Genomic DNA, 25,731 nt, shown 5'->3' with positions numbered 1-25,731 from the left:
CTCTGTTCAAAGCAGAGCAAAACCTCCACTGACTTCATGGGGTCCAAGATTTCTGCTCCAACTTCGGCTCCACGTGCCGGACCACCTCCACTCCCTCTTGCATTATTTGAGAGACCTAAGACACGCAGGACTGAGGTCTAAATGGCACGATGGTGGGCTTCTACCAACGCTTCTCATCTAAATGCGGTCAACTCTAATTTTGCATTTTCTACTCCTAACCCGTCTTTTTAACCTGCCGTTTAGCCAGGGCAAAATTAAGCATGAGGAAAAAGGCTTATTCAGCATTATAATTATCTACTCCCAAGCTGTATAACAAAATGGTTTACACATTTAATTGGTTTTGTCTAATATTTCCACGTATACAGTAGTCCTATTAATGAATATCATAGCTTCATTTATCACATTTTGCTATTTGCTGTGTACCATAAAATAACGTCAGCACATCAATAACTTAAATAACACAAATGTAAACGTATTTTCTGCTTATCATTATGATTTCAGCCTGCAAAGGCTTTTTGATTTGTAAGACCATTCACATAACATGGAATGTAACTTTATTTGTTTTTTCTTTTGTATATAATGAGACACCGAAAGCCCTTGTCATCTTTTAACAGGATACTAAAGCAGCTCTGTTTCATGAATGACAGCACAATTAAAGCTAAAAAACATAATTAAAAATAAAACCCTTTGTACTGTACAATCTCAAATTAAAGCAAGAAAGATAATGACAATCTTTTGCATTAGCCAGGAAACGTGATTCTCTGCCACTGGGCTTTTTTTCTTGTTGACAATTCACAGGATGTGTATATGGGTGTAGTTCTAGGTGTGTGTATATCCTACGCAGAACAGCAGTCCCTATTTTGTTGATCTAGTTCTTCTAATTGTTTAGTTAAACTACCTAAACTGATACAATTTAGAATACTACATTAACACATTTAACATCAAGTTTACATACTTGCGTCTTTGAAATACTAGGAACTTTTACACATTTTATTTGGCTTTGTAAGGACTGGAATATCACAGATAATGCAATCTACTTGTCTTTGAAAGAATATGGCTGTTCTCAACTAACTCTCTAAGGTTCAGAGTGAAATACGTTTCTCCTTATATCTGTAGCTGACTTCAGAGAAGAGAGAGGGTCTTCTTAAGTGGTTAGTCTGATGTTACAGTACAGATTCTGCAGAGAAAGAGATACATATTTAATGACAGATAATTCTCTCTGGACTTTAGAGTTAAGCTGTTGCAGCAAAAATACTCCATTTAGACTAATTTTTCTATACAAATCTCAAGAAAAACCTATTCCAAGTATGTTTTGTAGTAGTATCTCCACATGACCAGAGGAGGGCACTTTGAACATCTTTGCACTGCCCCGGAGGCAGATGCAGAAGCACAGTGTTACCCAATGTCGCGCAGTCCTGCCACCGCTTCCCACCCGGGCAGGTACCCTTGTGTCCACAAAAATAGACTCCGTGTTGTACCACAGGGCTCTGTTCTGAAAACAGTGGGCAGATATATCACTCTCTTCTCACTAACTAGGATTTCTTCTGATTTCCCCCGTTTAATTCAGCATCACTGCGGGTTTAATTGAGATTAATAGATAATTGCTAAAAATCATTAGAGGGGAGTTGTGTCTCCCTCTCCTTCCTGAACATCCCTCTGCTAGTAGCCCCTGGGGATTTAGCAAATATCGATTGATTCAACCCTCTATGACTTGTCCTGCTTCAGAAATTCCTTGCCTTTAACTGAAAAATGCACTTGGAAAATGCACTCTCTGAGATATGTGTTGCAACAGCGCATCTTTTCACGTTAAACTCTTGTAGAAGAGCTGCTCCGTTCCACCTTCTGAGGGAAGCGACTCCGCATCCCAGACCTGCTCCCTCGGCAGAGTACATAGTGGAGAAATCAATCTCTTCTCTTTCCCATTCATGACCACAGCGTGGAGTTCAGCCACTTTCCATTCAGGAAACATCCCTTTGGGTTTTGTTTTGGCTAAAGGTATCAACCTTTTGTGGAAAATAATTTTGCAATCCTACTGTTATCATAGATACATTTTTTTGTCACCTCTTTGCTTTGTTCAAGTTTAATGCTGAAAAACTACTAGAAAGGATTTAGAAACTTTTTTTTTTTTTGAAGTCTCTCCTCCACCCTGGGGAAACACACTGCTTATTTAATGTACTTTTTTTCCCTCAACATTATTCCTTTTCTCTTTTCTTCTCTTTGCGTCTCTTCTTTTTTCTCTTTTTTTGTTTTCTCCTTTCTTTTCTAGAGCAGACAGGTACAAGAAGGAAGTTGTCTTTCATCAGCAGTCCTTTGAGATAGAGTAGAATTCAGTGAGTCCTCACCATGATAGGATCATAAACTTACTGGGTTAAACCAAGCTAACTTTCCCTAAGCTGCCAAGTTTTAGCTGCACCATACATATATGTGTGTTTCCTTGTGCCGTTTTCTTTTCTTATGATTTTATTTTTCTTGATGACCCTGAGCTATGGCTTCTGTCTCGTTTCTACCACTAGTCAACCTTCCTTTCTTTTCTGGTTTTGCCGATATAGGCCTCAAAGAAAAAATGGCAGAAGAGCACAAAGTAGCTGAGGTACATGAGAGAGGACCAGATGATGTTCTGCACGTGGGAATGGCACTGGCCCTGCTGCATCCAGGAGAAGACCAGGTAATTGATCACGCAACCGATCAACATCTGGGTGATCTGCGACAAGGTGATGAACATGGCAAACTTGCGTGAGACTCTGAAGCCAGCAGCCCGCAAGGCATAGTACGAGTACATAACGGCGTGTACTCCATAGTTCATGGTCATGAACCAGCCACCGCCAGCCACCATGTCCTTGTAGGAATACCAAGAATAAAGTAACACAGTAATGTGATGGTACCAGTGTAAGAAGATGAGCTTCTGTTTCCTAAGAATAATGAATATTGTATCACCTGTAACAAAGCAAAACAAAAAAAAAAAAAAAAAAAGGAAAAAAACAGGAGGGGAGGAAATGAGAAACACATTGAACAATTCCATAATTACTGCAGTGCTCTCTTCTCTTTGCTATTGCTGGAGTCTATGCTATTTTGGAACATGAAAAACCACCTCAGCTCTAGATCTGAGAGCCTGTCTGATTGAGCCAGCTTGGCGCCTGGTCTCTATGCAATCTTTGGAAAACCAACCTGTTTGAAAACTCTATGGGTTTACGTGGTAGCCCTTTGCTGCAACGTAATCAATGAAAGCCTGAGGTGAGGTGGGTCAATGTACATGTATCATCTCTGGCTGTGAGACTATCCATTATATACTGTGACTAGAAGAGAAATGCAAGCTCAACAAAGAGCACAGCAGTCTCGTCCAATTCAAGTGCCTAGTTGCAAACTGAACTCAGCTGAACTCAGCCCTTTGAGCTACTATGCAAAAAGATATTGCATATGAGTCTTACAATACTGAAAGGTATGTAACTGCCAGAAAAGAAATGCTTCCAGGAAGAAATTTGGTTTATGCTGAAATGTACATCCTTCTCTGAAAATTCATGTTGCTACTGTAGAAAAGTAAATTTTAGTCCTCCTTCCTGCTTTTTTTCTTCCTTCTACTTCTCATTACTGAACTGTCTCAATCAGACGTATGCATGTATATATTCCACTTGTTTTCTATTGTTATAGACACAGTGTTTGCAAAAAAGATCCCTGAGATTTGAATCTGGGGACTAATTTCTATGTATATGTAGCCCAGGAAATCCAAATCATGAATATTAGTGATGAGTGGAGCCAACACCACCCTGTCTGCACTAGGTCTGTAATAAGCCATCATGCTACTGTTTATTTCATTAGCTGCACGATGTTGACTCATATTTTAGTAAGTAATCACATGTTCAATTTATTGTTGCTGTGCAGTTCTAGCTGACATTTTTCAGTTTCATCAACTAAGTTTCTATGGTTTTTGCAGTAATTTAAGCAGCAGGAAAGCAAGGGATTCTGACACGGTAAGGCAACTGGTGTCTGTCTCTTTTGTTTTGATGCTGGTCATAGAATCATAGAACCATAGAATCACAGTGTGACAGGTTGGAAGGGACCTCAAGGATCACCTGGTCCAACCCTTCTTGGCAAAAGGACAGTCTAGACAAGATGGCCCAGCATCCTGAATCTTAAAAGTGTCCAATGTTAGGGAATCCACCACTTCCCTGGGGAGATTATTCCAATGGTTGATTGTTCTCATTGTGAAATTTTTTCTCTTGTGTCCAATGGGAATCTCCCCAGGAGTAACTTGTACCCATTACCGCTTGTCTTTTCCATGGGGCTCCTTGTAAAAAAAGGATGAATTACTGTCCTTTAATTTGCTGAATCAAATTCTCTGCTGAAAGTTAAAGACTTATTTTGGCTGTACACCTGAACCCAGCGTGTGCTGCAGCCCTTTGGCATTTAATAAGGGCGTCCTCTGAAATACAAGCTGGAGGGCTGTTAAATCACTGCCTCCTCCTTCCCATTAAAACAATCCTTTCTTGCACTAATAAGCCCTGGGATGAGAACACATGCAGACTGGCTATTAAGTTGGCTTTGCTATGTATACCATAAGTATCCTTGCCAAAAAAATTGCTGGAGAGACAGGAGTTTATAAGAATCAGGACTGGAAAAGCTAGGGCTATTATAGGAAATTGGTTTCTATTTGGAGGAAGCAGACAGCCACAGCTCTCAATGTTTAGGGAGGAAGCACGTTACTGTTCACAATTGTACGCCTACATGTGTATTTAAGGACGAATGCTGCAGAATGGAGGCAGAACCCGACTCAAAACTCCTTGCTGACACAGCTGCTGTAGCCCACCCTTCGCTTCTGCGCCCACAGGGTGAGCGACTGCTGATTACACTACTTGTATTTGCCTACGAGTAGCTACGGAAGAGGTACGGAGCAGACTGCCCTTACCTCTTGACTGCCCTGCTGTGCATAATCCCTGCAGTTTACTCCTGGGCTGGGCATGGATTTATTCAACTGCACACTGCTCTAACTTCAGCCAAGCTGGACTTAACCTCTAGAGACTAAGACATGCAGAGTTTGGGGTTGGCTTTGTTTACTCAGTTTTTCTAAGACTCAAATCAGGTTTTGACAGCACTGAGACCCTTCTTGTGCTTCCTGCACAGACATTTCTGTTCTAAATATGCACAGTGAGAAAAAGAGAGGGAGGGTACTCACCTAGTTCGGGTGCTTTGCTTAGCACAAATGCATACGCCCAGAATTTGCTGACAGGTCCAATGTAAAAACTCTGGTCGCACACTGACTGTTTCAGGCCTTTGGTCATCAAAATGTACAGCATATAAGCACCAGTTCGGACAGCACCGAATATACTTTAAAACAAGAAGAGAAAATGAAGAAATTTGAATGGATACTTGACATCTACAAGCCATCACTTCAAATCATTATAGGAAAAAGGCCATAAATGTGCTGAAATAATAAGTTGGAGATAGCTTTAAAACTGGAGCACCTCTGCTGGCCTCTACGAAGTTATTCTGAACTCATATTCGTAAACTGGACTGCAGCCATATCCCCTGGTGAAAGTCTGGAATGGTAACGTCAATGTTTTTTATTTCATTACTACAGGAATGATGCTTCAGTTTTCAGGAGCAGTGGGAGACATCTGCTTCAGCTGAACACAACATGCAGAGTTATGATGCTGACGGCCGGGAGACTACAAGTCCCAGCCGTCTCTAGTAGATTAACAAAGAGTTGATAAAGAAGTATCATCAATGTAATCAGGACCAATTCCCTCCTCTGGTTTCCTCAGAGCTTTCTCTTGTCTCTCCCTGTGCTTGTTACACCCACAAGAGCTCTGAGCAGAGAGAAAGCCAGGTAAGGTGCACACATTTTGGTGGGGAGTCTCAGTCAGAGCTCGTGTTTTGGTGCACGTGCTGACTTCAACTCCTGACAGGTCATTGCTAACAGAAGAACCAACCAGTTGAATCAAGGCGTAAACAGCAAATTCACTCTCACCTCAGCAAAGTGAGATGCAAGGGAACAGTGTTCTGTAAATGAGAAACATCAAGAGATTTGCAATGGCATTAATTAGAGCAATTACAGATGTCAAAGATATCCACCTGATGTAAGGAACTAAGGCTTCTGTCTCAGCACTGAGGAGCTTTGCAGAAAGAATTGCCTCACTGTTTTATGACAAGAACATGCTTGGCCATTTTCTACCATTGCAGCTTGCTGGCCCTTCTAAAGCCACGATGAATACTGCGTGAAACAATCAGCTTTCGGAAAAATGGACCACAGAAAGACCTGATCTCCTTTGGGATTGAGTATGTCTTAGTTTATGCCTACACCATATGTCCCTGTGCCTCTACCCAGCTCCATCTTATCTCCCCTCTAACTTCCTTATGTCCCTGTCCTACTCATGAATCCCCTGGTTCCTGCTCTGCCTTGGCATCTTCCGTGATTGTCACATGGCAGTGAGCAAACGAAGCCACCTAAAACTGATGTGTAGACACATGTGGTCAAAGCAAGCTACCATTTATGCAAAGTATGTGAAATAAGGAACAGTTCATCTGACATTGGAGATTTTCTGTTACTTGTCCTTGTCTTGTGAAGCCAGTGTTCTTTAAAAAATGTGTCTTAAAATCATCAAGGCAGCCTCAAAAGTTGAGGTCTATGGCAGTTCTTACGGCACTTGGTCAGACTAGTTCAAGTAACCTTGTCAAGCATAAAAACTTTGATCTAAGTGTGATGGGTTTTTTTATATTTTTTGCACAAAGTATTTAGATTTCCAAATCTGCAGCGTTGATATAGCGAGTCAAACCTGCCTGCTGCTGAAGAGCCATGCCCCATGCTCTCCCTTGGCCACTGCATGCGTGGAGTACCACTGCCCAGTGCTCCTTGGGTTCTGTCAGTGCCATCATAGACAGGGCTCTACAACCAGCTCGCACCCAGGCAGAAGTGTTACACCCTGGCTCCCACACCACTACGTGTTGATGCCTGAAGTTTCACTGTGCCATCAGGAAATTCAGAAAACAGCGAGCACCTAAGACGCTACCATTATTATCTGCTATTTGTATGGTGGTATTTGCTCATGGGCTCTACCACTAGATGAGTCCTCTTGTACTATGTGCAAATAAAAAACCATCCTGCCGTCATACAGGTGTGCCGAAGGAGTTTAGCTGAGCTTGGTTTTCCCACTAGCACTGCCCAAAGTAACGCACATATTCCCAGGCTCAGGCAGGAGCAGGTTGCAGTCTCTCAGTTCATCCACCCCTGCATGCAGAAGAGAGTGTGCAGCATTCTTAGCATCTATGCAGCCCATGGTGCATCCTCTCCACGCAGGGCTGTTCCCTCCCAGAAATGCTCTCTCAGCACGCTTTTCTCACATCTTTTGGGGATCGGTCCTTTTAACTTGGCAGAGTGCCAAAGCCTGCAGGAGGAGTTTTGAAATGAGGTGCAACTCGTTCTGTGTCTTCTCCCTGGCATTTAACGTATACCCCTTTTTTTTTCTCAGGAGTTGCATTTCTCATTCCCAGGAAGACAGGAGATCCTGACAGAGGTGTGATCTGATCGCTTCCCGAGGCAGTGAACTCCTCAAGCTAGCCAGGGCAGGCTGCTGCTTGCTCCTATGTTTTGGGTGGTGGCAAAACTGGGTGGAGAAAGATCAGGCAGAATATCTAATGATACGCTGGTTCTCCCATTAGCAAATACTTCAGTGCTAACATTAAAATGGGGGAAAAAAAAGGAAATTTTAAATTATGAAATCAAATAGCTGCAAGCAATATGCCTTTCCCTATACTGAAAAAAGCTGTATTGCTTTTCTAAAATATCATTTATAATTAAAGTTTTAAAACCAAAGAGGATTCTGTGCCATGAACAGAAACTCAGATGAGAAGAGTGCTTGTTCGAGCAACAGGAAAACACTGACTTAAATGTGACTTGAGTGTGGACACCCAGGGATTTAATATGGACTGATAACAGAGCCAAGGAGTACTTGCCCTGTGGGGATTACAGAGGTTCACTTTGCTGTCCTTGAGATCACAACGATGTAATTCTTCCTGTCTTTCTGTTCAGCAGCTACCGTAGAGTTCTCCTTGGAGCGTGGATGCGCGCACACACACACACACGCACACACTCACACTTAAGTTTTCTATAATTTCCCAGCACGGTGGCCTCCTCTAGTTCTATGACTCTAGAATAAGTGATTCCAGCTACTGCTCCACACAATTTGAGTCAGACTAATGTGAACTTTTTATCAGTAAAAACCAAGTTACATTTCCGCATAATTCACATGGGAAGGCTTTATAAATATGGAGGAAGGCCAGCTGGAAGTAACTGATTCAATGACCTAAAGAGATGCCGTGAGCAGGTAGCTGTTGATGAGACGCGCTGCATGCCAAAACACTGCCTCACCAACAAGCACACGCCACCAGAGACAGAAAAAGATCGAATGCATGCCTGCAAATCTGCCTCCCAGAGAGCCAGGACTGCTTTTTGTGCCTCTGCCACTTAATCCTGTTTGTTCTGTAAGGGAAGATCAACCAACAAATTTCTATCTTGCAAAGACATGATGTGCAGCAGAGCGATGACACTGCTTGCTCAGTAAATCACTTCTGCTTCATTTTGTCCTCGCCCTGCTCCCTGCTGTAGCTTTTGTGAGGTATTGAAATGAACTGCTTACCAAAGCAGTCTGTCTGGTGGAATCATCTGCAGGGATTTTAGAAATAAGGTAGCAGTGAATTACTGTACAATTACAGCCTTTTGCAACCAGAGAGCCTGATCAGAAACAAACCGCACCAGCTCATGCAGCTTTCTCATCTGTTCAGACTCAAAAAGCCCTACCTTCTCCTCCCTTCAGGCAGTGCCTTCTCCAGTAGATTAACAAATTCCCAACTGATATTTTACTGTCCATAATATGATCAAAACATAAAATAAAAACTAATACTTTTCCCTCACAAACTTGTTTTCAAGAGAGCCTCAAAACACACCCGACGCATGGGTTAGGTGCAGCTTTAAGGAGGGAAACTGAGGCTGGGGATCCAGCTGATGGGAAGATAAAGCAGGCGCTGGTGGCTGAAGCCACCTATTACTACTTTCTGTTCCCTCCATCCTACTTACCAGGAGAGGGTAAAGTACTTGTTTCTCAGAAGCCTGAGAGGGCAGCAGGTAGCTCAAGTCTTCAGTTCAGCCCCACTGTAGCAGGCTCAGCTCCTCCTTGCAGCGAGGAGGACATGGCCCACTTTTCCTAGGACTGCTTTCTATGCAGACCCACCACTGCACTTGGTTCCTGACACCTCTGGACATCCTGGTCCAGGATCAACACTGCAGAACTGAGCAGGGAATGTGAATTCCTGAGAGGGCAGCAGGTAGCTCAAGTCTTCAGTTCAGCCCCACTGTAGCAGGCTCAGCTCCTCCTTGCAGCGAGGAGGACATGGCCCACTTTTCCTAGGACTGCTTTCTATGCAGACCCACCACTGCACTTGGTTCCTGACACCTCTGGACATCCTGGTCCAGGATCAACACTGCAGAACTGAGCAGGGAATATGAATTCCACATTAAAAAAAAAAAAACAAAAAACAAAAAACAAACCCAAAAAACCAAAAACAATGGTTCAGCATAGATATAGCAACATTTCCTAAAGGATTTTAGTGCTGTGATAATCAGAGTAGAAATTCTCTGCTCCGATTTGTGTCTTAAAACAACCCTTAAACTAACCAAACACTGCAGAACGAGGTAAAGATGGCACTGAAGAGGGTAAGAGTCTTGACCATGGCTAAGGTGAAGGTGACATACACTAGCTACAAGCTACCTGTCAAAAGTGGAGTGTCCTTGCTTTGGAAAGCATGCCATCCTGCGCCCACAGCACCAGCAGCAGGGAGCCCACAGACAGCGAGACCCAGCTGTGCCGCACAGAATTAACGGCTGGTAGGGACTCTGAGCAGAGCCCTCCTGACCCAGGCCCACAGGCTGTTCGGCATGGCCCAGACCACAGGCACCCAGCCAGTTTAACCAGTCTCCGATGTGTCAGGCTATGCCCTGCCGTGGGTGTGCCGGGCTGGTCCGGCAGTGAGCCGGCTGGGCACCTAGCCACAGCTCCCAGTCTGGCTCCAGTGCCCAGCCTGGGGCTGGGCTGGAGGAGAAAAGAAATCTTAATTCTGCCCTGCCCTGCTTGCACGGCGACTCTCAGGAGTCCCAGCAGGTGAGTCTATGCCCTGGGAGCACCAGGAGGTGAAAGAGAGGGCACGGTCCTCCTCTGTGAAAGCCACACGGAGCAGCCGCTGGTCCGGGAGAGCAGCAGAGGTCACCCTGCATGGGGACCTCAGCCCTCGGGCTGCAGCCTGATTCTGTCGTAATGGTGAGAAAAAAGGGAAACAGGCTCTTTGCTTGTGTTTTTTGTTGTTTTTTTTTTTCTCATTTTAGCACGCACAATATTTACAGAGGAAGCACTCTGAATTAGAAAGAAATATTTAAAGATCAGCAGGTGAAGAACACAGAGCTTCCTACACCTTCCTTCATGACAAATCAAACCGTGTTCACCTCTCGTGTTTTTTGGAGTATTTCAGTGGTCATTTCAAGTTTCCCTTCTGCTGTTGAAGCTCGTCTCTTAATAAAATGGCCTTTCTGTGCCCTTCTGATGGACCTGCAGTCCTCAGCAAGGAGGAACAGTTTGTGGTGATAACGGCGCAGCACAGGAGCATGGGATGCACAGCGACCCTTGGTCTGGGAGGTAGGAGTGGCAGTGCCATCCCAGAGCACCTCTACAGAAAGCAGTTACTGTAAAAGGGCAACAGAATATTTCTGTGCTGAGCTAAGCAACAGAAAACATGTAAAATAGGAACTGATACTAGGAAAATGCACAGAAAAAGCATCTATAAGAGAAACAACTCTCTGAGCTAAGATTATTGAAAAGAAATGCAGCTGAAGCCACCTTCATCAGACAGCTCTGAACTCCCCAGCAGGAAAATTACCCCCAAATCAGTACAGACACTCGGAACCTCTGGGTATTACCAAGCAACATGTACTGAGGTGGGTGCATCTCCATATGAAGAAACATTTCTCATCTTTTAGCCATTTGCTCACTGTGCTCTTTGATTAATTCCTAAAAATAAGTTTGTACCAAAGCAATGTTGCACCATAACCAGTAGGTCTGTTTTGTAGTTCTTTGGAAGTATTTACAGAGCTTTTCTTCTCCACCTGGTAAGGGCAAGCTTCTTTCAAATCACTCTTACCTTCTGCTATCAAACCAGTGGGAAAGACGGAAGATTTAATGAAGTGTTGGCCTAAAACTGAAAATCTGTGCTGACATTTTGCGGTGGCTTCAAGTCCCGCAGGAGCAGAGTACTCTGGGAAACTGCTAACCTTTGTGTCAAAAAGAGAACGCTGTCAAAAGGCAGTCAAACAAAATTTTAGTAGCTAAATCAGGAGGTTTATGGAGTCTGCCTTCATAATCTGTACAAAAAATATGGAACTGAATTTTTTCCAGCTGTCCTGAGATATGGCTGTAGTGACGGGAGCTTCTTTTTAAAGTTTATCCAAAATGAAATGGAATATCCAGGTTAAAGTGTTTGTTTTGGTGGTATCAAATGAGGAAAGGACATTAGGGTCTGCTTTGTCCCAACCAGAATTAGGGACCAACAGCCTACTGACTTTTACTGGTGCCTGGGTGCTTATTTAAAATCTATTGTTCCAAAATCATGTTGTGGGTAGACATGCCAGACTGTTTCGAGGCTGGGAGAAGAATTAAAACCATGAGAGTAGCCTCCCCCAGAGTCTGCCCCACAGAGCTGGCATTCATTCCACGGCAGGGAGGGGACTGGTGAGACCTGCTGCCATACACCAACCTTCCAGAGTACGGAAGCAAAGAGCAAGTGAGAAACATGTTTCCTGGCTAATTAAGTTTCCTTAAACTTAAGAGTCCACAGGGACACGTTCAGAGGAGGGTACCACAGAGCACAAGTCCTGTGGGTCCCCCCTTTCTGGGGGGTGGACGTGTGCAGGAACATAGCAAAGGAGCAGCACAACCCACCAGAATTTGCAATTACTTTGCTTTGCTTTCCGACACTCAAGCTACTCTTGGGTGTTTGTGGACTGGCTAGATTTCATTGCAGCTGTTCCTCCCCTTCTTTTTTTTTTTTAAATGAATCACCTCTTAACTCTTTTCGTGTTTTTTCTCCAATGATATGCACATTCCTCCACATCTGGCCAGGCTGCGGGGGGAAGGGAGGAGCAGAACTACCTTCACTGGGCAATGTGCAATATAGTATGGGGCAATATTAAAAAAAAAGGTTGGATTTTCCAGGTGGACTTAATTCTCCAAAAGAGAGGAGGAATTAATTAATCCTATGACAAATTTTAATATACAGTTTCACTAAAAGGTTATCAGACTACCTAAATGTTATCTCAAATGTGAATCCTATCTTAGTTCGCCTTGACTGCTGTCAAACACAGTTCTATAAAATCATGGATCTTCTCATATTTAAACAGGTGTAGAAACTATAAGGTTGCTTTCGGCTTACCTTTGATTGCAAAATCACAGTATTTTTACTGTACAGTGAGAAGCCACACACGAAGAAACCGATCATTAAGTATGAATGAAATGTGGGCAATGACTGAAAGATATCATTTGGTTGTTGTTCAGTGACCTACGTGGAATTAATGGCCCTTATTTTGATCTCAATGAGTTAATGAGAGCTGTGGCAAAGTCAGTGCAACATGACATGTCCTCTAATCTCATAGAAAAGCAGCCTAGAAAAGGACCTGGCACCCAACATCCTAAATGGTCAATGTGACACAAGGACAGACTGTATGAAATATTCCTATGGATTAATAACTGACTAGAAGAACCAGCTTTGTAAGTCTGCACCTGTTATTAAAATTATTTAGTTTGTGGAACTGAGGGTTACATTTTCCAAATTAAACGAATCAGTCTCCAGGGCAGTGAAGGATACACAGCGATACCGTATTCACCTAAGTGATCAAAAAAGTTTGGACAAGAATAGTACTGACTATGGATTTGGTCATTCTTAACTCTTATTTTAACATTTATGAAGCACTTTACAAGCATCTAAAAGAAAGGATTTCTTAATAGTGAGTTACGTTGAAATCCTAGAGAACCACTTGTTCAATTACAGGTGATGAACTTAGCCCAACTGTTATTTTTATAAGAAATGTCAAAGAAAATGAATGTGATTAGGCTGTTGTTTCATCAGCCTTCAACATTTCTGGAGTGCTTTCAAGCAACACCAAGGTAAGTGATGTAGAGAAGGAGACACAATCCTGCAGAAAGACTGTTCTTACAAAACACTTGCAAAGCACTTCCCTGTTCCACCTCCCAGAACTGACCAGGTACCTCCCCGGAAGATCCTCTCTCCTCATCGAATCCACTTGTGATGCAAAGGACATCTCCATTCTCTCCACTAAACAGACCTTCCTGTTGCTGTACCAAAATTTTGGTCTTGTCTGCTTTCCAACAGCCACATGACCCACCACCTCCAGCTTGGGCTGCCCCAGAACTACCCATACCTCAGCAATACTCGGACCCACAACTGCTTTAGCTCAGACATCCCTGTCTGAGGAACTGCCAAGTACAAACCTGTTCGTAAATTGGGGTCTCTTCAGGCTCTAGACCTAATTTCCTTCAGACATCTCTCCGTGTTGGCATCTCCAATGCCTTCAGCATTGTACTTGTGAATATTTCGCAGTCTTTAATTGCCCTCACTCTCGTGACAGCCTCATAAGGTATCTAAGCATGAGACTCATTTCAAAGACAGAGGAGGTGAGGCAAACTGAAATTTAAGCGCCCCGTGAAAAATCTGTGTCTGAGCCAGGATGACATACGCTGTGCAACATGAGGAGTTGTGGTTCAGTGCCCTACTCATGAGGTCCATTTGATGTAAGCAGAAAGAGGTCTGACCTCACACTGTATCAGTGAAAACAATATTATTGAATTAACAGTAAACACACTCCAGTAGGAGGAATTTTCTTCAGAGTCTCCTTTGACTTACTATAGATTTTCTTTCCACTTTTAAAGTTATTCTCAAAACCTTCAAGTCCCAAACCCTCCATCTTAATTACCCAAGGCACACTTACAACTTTAAAGATAAATAGTTTATAGACATAAAAGCTGTCGTTATACCTCTTAACATCACATTTTCTTTGTCTGCACATCTGCTATTTTGTCAGCATGCTTTCAAGACCTAAAAATACAGTGATGTGCAGAGAGATACAGTGCAAGTTTACAAAGTTCTACTGTCCTAGAAACACAAACAGACAAAAACTTCCTGACCTAGCAAACTTCCTCAACTAGCCGAAAGACCAGATAAGAGCAACACATGCTTTCCACAGACTTGGTCGGACTCTTGCTTTCCCTCTGTTCTCCCTTGATGTATTAGGCAAATACCAGCGTGGATTTGTCCGGACACAGATGGACACCAGCCAAAGAGAATGTAAACCTACAAAGTGAGATTTCAGAGCATCCCTGCTTCTACCTCCCCTCCACAGTCCCACCCCCTGAATTTACATAGGACCAAACCCCAGCAGCTGTCCCTGACCTAAGGGAAAATATTTGAGTTGTTCTCTCTCACCAAATTTTTGCAGTTGTTCCCACTATCGTGGCTGTTTTGTACTAATGCTCCCTGCTGATCCCCTTACTCGCACCAGTGAACTCCAGAAGAAAATCAGGTACAGATCAGAATCCACGGTGGGGGGTGGTTTTAAACACCTAACTCCTTGCGACATGAGCAAGTACAAAAAAAACCACACTAGTGAGGTGGAAAATTCAGTGGCTACATTAATTTAAAACTCCTTTTTTCCTGTACTACTGCCCTCAGCTGATAAAACCACAAAAATGCAGGTATTTAATCCCATTCAGCAGCAACCGATTCTGTGAGAAGTTCATTTTAAAAGGCTTCTTCTATTTACCCAAGTCTATGAAGAAAAAGCCTGAAGATATAATCAGTGAGCCAACCATGGCCAAAACCAGAAACCTAAACTCTCATCGTAAAAAGAAAAAAAAATCTCTTTATTTCAAAGTCAGTCTTGCAGAAGACTGCAATGCTTGGGTTTTGTATGCTTGGGATTTAGGACTATCACGACGTTACTGCGCACCTAAGTTGAACTCCTTCCTACTCTATATTGTTTGTGCTTCACTGGGGGGAAAAAAATCAATCACACACTGGCTATCATTTTCCTCTGTTTTCCTTTAACAAAACTAACTTTGGGCACAGACATGAAAACATGTTACCGAGTCTTCCCTGGTGCTGAGGAACTATGGTAACTATTTATGTGCTTATTTTCTCTATGGCAATTTCAGTGTAAAACTCTATTTTAGTGTACAACTGTGATATCAGAAAAATTTCAGTGTAAAACTCTATTTTAGTGTATAACTGTGATATCAGAGGAGGAGGTTAGTGCTACCACATTTTACCCCTTTCTAACTGTGTTTGGATAACCACAGGCTCAGTTATCACAATTCAGTTGCTAGCAGATAACTGAAAGCACCTTGTGCACCTGTGTCCTCCAAGACCTAGCCTATTGATAAAATTATTTGGGACCATTATTTATTCTACAATGGGCAGGAACAAGAAAAAATGATGGAAAAAGTGCTTTGGTCCCATGATGTAGCTTTTTCCTATGGTAAGCGAACACCTTTAAAAGCATGTTTTCAAAAATTAACAAAACAGTCTTTTAGAGCACTTATGCTAATCTCACTCTTTAAAAAGAGCACAGAACTCATCCTCTTCAGTCCATGCGTCTGAAAGGCCGCAAGGTATCTATATTCTCCATAATGACTAAACTAGTGTAATTAAGAGCACAATTTTCGCTAATGTTTTAGACTAAGAAACATTTTAAGCTTCCTAAGCTCCCTGAAAGCTTGACATGACTAACGCTTTTGTTCCCACTGGCAATTTCACCTCTCCAGATGAGGGAACAGATTATTTGAAAACGCTCATTTTCTGCAAGGAAGCGTACGTGATAACCAGCGATGGGCACTCTCTGTGGCTCCTCTGCTTCCAACTCAACGATTTCATTCCTCTCAGTCACAGCAGGGCAAACAAAGACCAGGGAAGGCGGCAGTGTCTCCAGCCATCCTCGGGGCTACAGAGTGCAAACGTGGCACCATGCTCTGAGCAGCTGCTCTGCTCTGGGAAGCCACTGGAAAGGCACTTAAGGCACTGGTTTGCATCCTTCTGCTGGATCTCGTTTCAAATATGGTTCCTTTAGAGGGTGACAGAAAATCCTTGGACTTACCCAAAAGATCAGAAGTACACTCAGGATACGGTTGAGAATGGAGCAGGAACCGTACCAACACTGTGTTAATTACCATTCCCATTCTATATGCTTGTTACAGCTCCGAATATCAGAATTGGGTGCCTCCAAAAACATACTTACTGGAATAGTTACCATCTCTGCAAGGACATGAGAACACCAAGAATTTAACAAGCCCCAGCAGCAAAACCTTCCTTCTACCATCTTGCTGCCCAGCTGCTCCGCAGCCTCTGCCCCTGCCCATCTCCTGCTGGGGAAGGAGAACAGATGGGTCCTGTGGCTCACCCGCAGAGTCCTCCCTTGTCCTCCTTGAAGGTGATGGAGTCCCCTTCAGGGTGGAGCACAAGCCACAGTATTCTTAACAAAAAGGTAAGAAAAGGGGAGATGAGGAACAACATATTCTTTTCTCAGCGTGGCGCTGACCTACCCTAAAACCTGGTGGTCAGCAGTACTGAAGTGTTTTATAATTGGGGGCTCTACGCCTTGGCACCATGTGTGTGAGCAGACATTGTGCTGATCTTTGCAGTTTTTATCGCTCTTTTTGGCAGAAAACTTTTCTTTGCATAAGTTCATGCATACTTTGAGGTTTGGGCTCAGTCCTATCAAAACCCCAAAGCAAAATTTGAGAGAATTCCCCTTCCACCTCTAAAAAACCCTCCCATCACGGAACCAAACACACAAGCCCTGCTTTTCATACCTTCCTACTGTATCTGATCCAGATGTCTCTCTAGTGAGCTTTTCAATGCAAATCATTTGACTTTTCAGTTGGGACCAAAACCCGAAGCCAGGCCAGCTCAGAGTGATTTAAAAATTGTGCAAATATTTTACATGGCTCTAAGAAATAATTTATCATTTGTGCAGGTTTATATACCCATAAGCATATGCATACATGCCTGGGTGGTTATGACTTTCCCATGTGATAAATTTTGGAGAGGGAAATGAGGTATATTACAGTGACAGCTTACTCTGGGGTTTTCAAGTGAGGGCAGATACTCTGCTCCTTGCATCAGTCTTTTTTTTCTCCTCAGCAATAAATCCCTTGACTTAGGGCCACTCCCTTCAGCCCTTCCTTCTTGTCAGCAGATTTCCTAGTCGCAACTCACCTGGCACCCAAAACCATGTCTTTGTCCTTTTTATTGACAAAACTGGAAAGAAAACCAGGCTTCACTTATTTCCTTCCCTCTCCAGAGACCTCATTAAGCACACCCCAACAGCGACGTCTCTGCAGGGCTCTGGATCAATGGACACTGTCATCTGGAGATTTTAATCACATTAACACCACAGCAGAGTAAAATCCATCTGATTCTCCCTTGCTAAAGTGGCAAGCTCAACACTTCCGCCAATTGCTGCAACTACTACTCGGAAGGCTTATTTATATGTGTAGATAAAAACCAATCTACCGCAGCTACCGCCTTCCAGTCCCCCCTCACAGTGCCTGAATTCCCTCTCCAGGAAATGCAATTTGATGCCCCAGACCTGCCTTCTTTATGATTGGGATTAGCTATATTCAGACAATCCTGAGGAGCAGGGTACAAAAATAATCAATAAAGCAAAGGTCCATGAGCCGGTGGAAGAACCTGCACCGCCTGTAAAGCAGAAAAACGAACACCAGGGCTGGATTCCTACAAGTAGTCTCTGCAACAGAGGAGAAAGTAATTGGTGAAGGTAAAAAGGGTTATACTTGCATGGAGAGTCCTACACAGAATACCCAGTGGCTACACAAGGCCCACTGGGTTTTGCTAGAGATAAACAAGGAGCAATGGTCAGGCTGGAGGGCAGCTGCACTCAATCATCACTGTAGGAACACGAGAGAACAGCATCACCTGCTTACAGGGACACCCATGTAACCATGCCCTGCTGACAAACATGTTAACTGTCTTCTTTCCACAAACAAAAAATAATTTTTCAGCTCTACCCACACACCTCTGCATCTCTTCTGACTTCCAAAGAGTCAGTTACAAGCTAATCAATAGTAATTACCTATCATCCTGTCCTGTGCTCCTCAATGTGCTGTTACCTGGTGCTGCTCCCTAATTATCTGGCACACAGAGGGCAGGAACTTGCAGGAACAATATTTCTTGATGAAAGCTGTTATTTCTTGAGCAATAACTCATTCTTCCATCACTAAATAATAATCGGACTTTTGTTGTGGCTGAAGATCCCTGGCATCCTGTGAGGCTGCATACTCAGTAAGATGTTTTTCTGTCAAGAAAGATTTCCTACTTCTCAGTTATTTATTTCAGCAAGTTTGAACTGTGGCTAAATTACTAAAAAGGAAAAAAAAAATCAATTTTCAACTTAAGCTCTGTGTTTGGTGCAAAATCTCATTAGAATTAAGGAATCCATCTCTGGATTTCTAAAGTAGCCCATGAGGATTCAGAAGCACAGCATACCTCTTAAGCAATCCTTAATGAATGCTTCAGGGGCATTTGTACTTGTTCCTGTGTCGTTACTGAAATTACTCTCAGCATCTAACATTATCTCGAGAAAATTTTAGAATAACTGTAATATTGCAGTGATTTAAACAATAATCCGAAAAAAGTGGGGTATCTATTTCTGCAGGATAAATTAAAGACACTTACAGGATCAAATGTATCAAGCTGGTAGAGTAACTGTCATATACAGCATTGAAATGTATGTATTCAGGAGTTTGAAATTATCCTAGGCAAATAAAGCCAAAAAGTAATAAAGTAAAAGATTTAGCAGAGAATCAAGCCAACCAATGGAGCCAGCCATCGCTAAAGCTGTAAAACAGGCAGATAACAAAGTAAGCAAAATCTAAGTTACAGGAAAAGATTAGGATTTGACAGAATAAAGAAGGCTTAAAGAAGCTAGAAGTTATAATACAGCTGTAATGAGCTGCTTAGATCCATAAATTTAATGGCAAATACAGGCCTGGAGCCATTGATCTTCCTTTTTCCCTCTGTCCTCCCTGGGGCAGTACTCCTACAAACACAGAGAGAAGTTCAGATCTCAGGGATTCGCCTGCCTTTGGTAAATAAGGAATATATTTTATTTATTCAGTTGTTAAAAAATAAATATATTTTATTTATTCAGCAACCTAGGGGAGATGCTGAATGGTACAGGCAGGAGGATGCACATTTGTTTAGAAGATGTTAAACTCGTCGCAAAACGGTGACTTCGCTAAACCCTGGCTCGATGCCCGCACACGACCCCCCATGTGAGCGCTGGGGCTTTGGCAGTGTTGTTTATTAACACGCTCCTCTGCGGAGGCAATGCTGGGTTTGACAGGTCAGGCAAGTTATCACCTCTCAGGGTTTTATTCCCACTGTTTCCAACAAGCACAAGCTGTTGGGGACTTACTGCGAAGAAAATACATGGAGCTTTCTGTTCCCCAGGGATTTCTGCACAGGGAAGGACCCTTGTCCATGCACACGAACCACGTACCGAGGCTGAGTGAAATGCAGAAGCGCTGCCACGGGGGACAGACAGGAGGTCTGATTTCTTTTGAATGAATTACCTGCTTTCTCTCTAGCACAGTTCCCTCCTTAAGCCACCGGACAGATGTTCTTTATTGCTCAAACGCACTTTTCAGTCTGTTCCCCATTTAAAATGGAGAGGGAAGGTCTGGCTCCCAGACCTCAAAAGAGGATGGGCACAAGGTTTTGTCACAGGGCATCAATTACAATTCTGGGAATAAAGATATTTGTCATGGGATGATCGTCTTACTTTGAAGAAATAAGGTACATATTGGAGATACACCTTCTTGACATTACTTTATTGCTCTTAGCCTGCATATTTTTATCACCTCTACACTGTTTTTTAATGCAGCTAGCATTTGTCTTGCAATGTATACATTCACCCTACATAGCATTGTTTGTACTTCCCTACTGGGATTACAGTTCAGTTTACAGAAAATAATTTTTTCTTCTTAAACTGTTAAGTCTCATCCAAGAGATTTTTGTCTTATCTCCAACCATTCTGAATTCATGCTGTTCACCCAACTTTCAACTTTTGCTCCAAAATGGTCAGTACAAAGATGTTTCCAATATCTCTGGTACAAGAAAATCAGGTAAGTACATAAAATTGAACCCAGTCCTATAGAAATAAATTGTTAAGTAGGTTTATATTAAGCATTTTATTAATTTGGGTTCTGAGAAACATCCTACCGAGAAGAGGGAATGTTTCACATGGGATTCACTTGCTTCTAAGTTTATAAGAGAGAAAATCATTAATTCACCTTAAATGCCGCTTGTTAATTTTAATGTTATTTGGCAAATGCTGCCCTTTTCAGGAATTAATTTTCCTTTGGAATGTACTGTCAGGACATCTATAAAATTTCAGAATATTTTAAGATTTTGATGGGTTGCTCAGCAACATATGAAATTGTGTTTTAATCTCCATGGCAAGTACCTGTGAACGGCAGCTTTGAGATAGGACGTAAATTTGAATCATTCTTCATAAGTTTTCCTACTTATAAGCGTGATGACTAGAACTTATTTCAGAGTCACAAATCCTACATTTAAACTTATGTTTAGTCTTTTCTGTTCAGTTCAGCTCAGGACTGAGCTCCTCACATGAAGACGTGTGTCGGACTGCCCCGGCAGGAGCTCTATGCAGAACAAATGCAAACCCCTCTATAAAATGCTGCTCTGCTTGCAGGCACAAATCAATTACACCAATCTCATAAAAGCAAAGTGAATAGCCTTCTTCCAGTGAGCCTTCTTGGTTTTGTCTTTCAAACAGAAGACCTGTTGCTGTTGGGACACTTTGCTTTTGAGTCTCTGGTTAGCTTTGTGGCAAGCAGCTAGTCACCCTTCAGCTACGTCCAATACCATTTCTACTACTTCGAGAGACAGTGTTTCCCAGGAAGAAACTTGACATCAAGCTACTTCCACCACTGCCACAAAACATAGCTGAATTTGGATTAGGATTTAAGTAATCTCAGGTGATGACAGCAGCGTTAATGGTTGTGGTTTGGCCAGATAAAGAGAAATCCCACCGCACCCGTCATAGCCAGGCTTAGCCTCTGCCTACAAATGACCGCATCACATTGGATGTTTTAGCTTCCTCCTCTCCCATACTGATGTGACGGTATTCCCTAGGGAAGACAACATTTTACTATTATTATTTAGTACCTTGGCCCTGAGACTTCTGTTGGCAGCCCCTTAAGGATGCAGAGCCAGCCAAAACAGTGCCGTGCTGCTGGCTTGTGTGAAGGCAAGGCGATCAAACACACGCGTACGCTCCCTGATAGAGCCATTGCTAAGACCTATAAAAGGAATTACAACAATCCAGCTGAGACGTAATGACAACATGAATTAATGACCTTGTGTCCTTCTGTGAGAGTCCTGGTCTCAGCTTTGCTGATTCCTAGAGCTGCCAGCATGACACTGTTGATATATTCCAAGTAAAAAACTCTTCGGTGTGAATGAATGACCCTAACTTTATGTTCAAAGTGCCATGAATATAAAACCAGCAACGCAGATTTGATGTGTTTTTGCAGATTTTTAACCGCAGGAAATATTCAGAAACACAGAGCTGACTGTCACTTTGATGTGTAGGTGAATCAGCAACAGTTTCCTTGGGGTCTTACGAGACTGAAAAATGAACTCTTGTGTCAGCTTCCTACCAGCGGTTCCCACTGACACAGAGCAGCACAGCGCTGCTCCCCCAGGACCTTGGTACATAACCAAGCTGGGCAAAACCACTTAATTAAAGCGTAGAAAACAAAACAAAAGACCAAAAAGATTTCAGGAAACAATAAACCTTCAATACTGGAAACAAGTCAACAAACCTGCTGGGGACAAAAAAAAAAACAACACAAAAACCTAACCCAACAACCCAAGAAAAATATCCCAAACTAATTTCTCAGCAAAAGATTTCAGAAGATCATGTTTTCACAGCGGTTTCCAAGTGAAAAGCAAGATTTACTGTATATTGTTCCTGCAGAAGTTTTCACTGAGAAGCAGTAACCTTATTCCAGAGACAAAATGTTCCAAGCTAGCCGAAGCTTCCAAAGGGAAATAAAGCTGCTTTGCTGCCTCAGAAATCCTGCTGGCTGCCAGTGTTGACACAAAACTCGCTCTTGACTGAGCTCCTGAATGCTCAGCAAGCTCACTAGGGTGGTGTAGTTGTTTTGTTTATTTATAAGCGTGGCAAGTTCCCCGCTGTAGCTGCTACCACATTTAAATGATTTTGGCAAGAGCAAGGCATATGGGATACATTCTCAAGAAGGACCGTGTCATTGCCTTGCAGGCAATTTCCTTTATTTTTTTTAAAGCCCAAAACACATCTTTCCAGCCTCCACTAAGTGTTACTATTCCTGAGGATATCTGAAGCAGGTGAAACGGTAGGAGTGCTAGAAGGCAGATAAACAAGGACTCCGGAGAAAAGCCTCACACTGACCTTGAGGCAGAACACTGAGGGCTCTCCAGGCAGGTTTTTCTTCCTCAGTACAACCACTCAGGGCAGGCAAATACATTTCTTAGAATTTCTGCAAGGTATCGTAAAAGTCATAATATTTCAGCATCCCAGAAACCCAAAGAGGAGGTCTTTTTAAAGTTACAGAGCATTTTCCTGGATCCATAGTAAGTCTACAGGCAGAACATCAGCATCTAAATCCATCTGAGTGGACCTTCAGAGGAAGAAGAAATGTCTTTCGGGCCAAGCATATGTAAATGAAGCACCTAGTTATGTGAGGAGCAAGAAAAAAAAGATCCAAGTTACCATGGAAAGCTTACAGCATTCAAAGTCTTGTGCAGCTTGCCAAGAGAGTCATTAAGTCTGGGAGTGACCGATGGCCCTAGAAAGGACAGGGGTGGTGAAACACCTGGAAATGGATGTTCCAGTTAACACTTTTTATAAGTCTCCGTCTCAGGTTTTAATGACTATTCCGCATTTTCTCTGTTTTCCTGGCAAGAAGTCAAGGGTTTTTGTGTTTGGATTGGTTTTGTATAGGATTGCATGTTACTATGGAAGCTGCAGAGGTTTCATACTGTCTTCCTGCAAACATTTTGGGTCACTTTGTCCCTTCTGTCCTTCACTCTTCTGCATACTACTCAGTGCCTCAGAAGAGCAAATCTTTCTAAGTACAGCCATATAATTTTCATAATCAACTGGTCCTCATCAGCAAATCCAGCAGCTTAAATGCCCAGTGCTTCTTATGTAGTTCAAACATCTCACATTCCCATTGATCCTGGCAACTTGTAGCTTCAAAAACATGAAGTCCACATTTTAGATCTCACCCAGCATCACTCAGCAGCTCATGCCAGCCATGCGTTAGCTATTTCGTATTATTAGGATGGGAACGAGTATGATACAAGTAACAAACACGTTCATTTCAAAGTCCATCCAGGCAGCGCTTTCACAGCATACTGTGTATTCTTGCTATTCATTGATCAGTGCATCACTTATGACTTTGGGAGGAAATTAATTAGTGAAATTGCTTAAAAGCCCCACCCTGTGAATGTCAGCCACAAACCCATCTCAAAGTAATGTGATTTAAAAGTTCACCCTGGATACCTTCTGCAAAGGATGGTTCTGAAATCATGCTGCCCCCCCCTTGGATTGGGAATTAAATTACAAATACTTTGCGTGCTAGTTTCTAGTGGCTACATTCACTAAGGAAGTGTAATTGGAATATGCATTTTGGGATCCTGCTGGCTACAAATCACTACTACAAACTGATCCACAAATGACATGCCACCTAGGAACCACTTCAACAGCTGATGAAATTCAGCTGCTTCTGGAACAAATGACGACAATTGCTTACAGGACCCTAACAGCAAAACCATGGTAGTTAGACACACAGCCAGAAGCACAGCGCCAAGTGCAACCAGATGAAAATTATACATCTTCACAGTGTTAGAACTTGCTTTCAAAGTTACCCAGACTGTTCAAAGCTTTGTCAGCACTAGGATATTTGTTTTTAAAAGCATTGACGTTCTATTAAAATCAAGCCAACACGAAGTTCTTCTGTTAGCACGTCCTAGCTGGATGAGACAACTTAGAAAGCCAATTTATTTTCCCCTGACAGGGTTTTAGAAAGTGTCAATGCGACAGAACAATTTTGGAGAGAAAAAGGAAAAGCCACAAAAGAAATCAAACTTCTTCACTCCTATTTTACTCTGTAGAAACTCTCAGCTCAAATTATTCCCATCCTGTGAAAAATCATGTACCGTTCACAGCTGGTCAGTAAGCAACCCTGTGTTAGGTACTTGGGAACTAATATAATCATTAATTATTACAGTGATATTAGAAAAAGGTACAGCTATCAATGTCTGGTAATGGTTTGGAAATGGCTTCCATGTTGCTGAGTGAACTATGACTTAAACTCCCAATAGGTACCAAAATGAAGGACAGTCCTCAGGTCTTCTGTGTACTGTTATTAGCAAATGGTACTAAAAATTTGTGTGTTTGAACGGGCTATTTCTATAAGCATTTGTTAATTCATTCATTTATCTTCAGTCTCATTAAAAACTAGCATATTAAGCAGATAAAGTGGAATCCAGGTTGGTCATTTTTCATCCTGACTTCAGCAACTATCAAGAATCTGAACCTGACTTTCCCCATACTCGGTGACAGAGTTAACGCACGAGAGCTGTGCATCGCCAAAAAATAGCCTTTCCCTGTGAGGCCACCCTTTTGCTACATTCACAAGCTCTTTGTGATAGAATAACCAGAAGCCAGGTTCTGATTTCAATCACAGTGGCATAATTTATCTGTCATCAAAGCAGTGACTTTAGGTTTGCCTCATGGTAATAGAGATCAGAGTCTACACTAAATATTCCACATGTGCACACATATAAACGTCATGCTAACTACAGAACAAGACTAACATCTCAATGTGTTTATTTCCATTTGTAGCTTTCATGGTAAATTTATTACAATGATAAGCACTTTTTCTCATGTCCTCACTTTATTTTCATCTTTGTTCTTCAAGAGGGTTATTGATTCCTCTCCTCTTCAAATGCCGTATGATCCAGAAAGTCAAAGGGGATCATTGCAGTGGCGAGGAGTGGATCAGGACAGAACCCTGAACTGCAGAACTAAAGAAATGCCATTTTGGGGGGAGCTTGCTGTTGCATTAGCGGTGCTGTTGCATGTGAAGAACCCCAAACCCTCTTTGTGGACTACTGTCCAAGGCAGTTGGTGTGAAGACATGCCTACCTGAAGACGGCAAGGCTCAGGGACCAGAGCACTAGTGGTTTCCTCAGTTCAAATTTTGCTCGTTTGTTCATTAGGTGCCGACCACCAAATATAAAGGCAGCGTACAGAGCTGAAAACAGGAATGATTTCTTCCTGCAAAACAAAACCAAAAAACACCTGTCACGTATTTAATCAGGATTAGATACACAGCAGAGTCACATTCGGACATAACTGCCAAGGACTTGTGCGTTTCCTTGAAAGGGAACTCTTGTGAAGACACTCCTGTAGCCCAGCTGAGACTATCGTTAGTGTCTGAACCCACCTGCCCACACATAGGGCCTGGCCGAGGTACAGGAAAAACTGACCCTGGGGGAAGCTCTGGAAAAGGACAGCGAAATTTGGCTCCC

General features: G+C 42.6%; 1 protein-coding gene across 1 annotated transcript; it reads right to left on the bottom strand.

The window, feature by feature from the left end:
• Positions 1-306: 306 nt before the first annotated feature.
• Positions 307-25,471, bottom strand: ELOVL6 (ELOVL fatty acid elongase 6). The gene is made up of 3 exons (XM_010087442.1): positions 25,346-25,471; positions 5,168-5,319; positions 307-2,934 (listed from the first exon to the last, which is right to left on the bottom strand). The coding sequence occupies exons 1-3, from the start codon at positions 25,414-25,416 to the stop codon at positions 2,510-2,512; spliced, it is 648 nt and encodes a 215-aa protein (XP_010085744.1). The 5' UTR covers positions 25,417-25,471; the 3' UTR covers positions 307-2,509.
• Positions 25,472-25,731: the final 260 nt, after the last annotated feature.

Source organism: Pterocles gutturalis, unplaced genomic scaffold (assembly GCF_000699245.1).
Source record: "Pterocles gutturalis isolate BGI_N339 unplaced genomic scaffold, ASM69924v1 scaffold11001, whole genome shotgun sequence".
In the NCBI taxonomy this organism is placed as follows: Eukaryota; Metazoa; Chordata; class Aves; order Pterocliformes; family Pteroclidae; genus Pterocles; species Pterocles gutturalis.
This window is presented reverse-complemented; position numbering and strand designations above follow the sequence as displayed.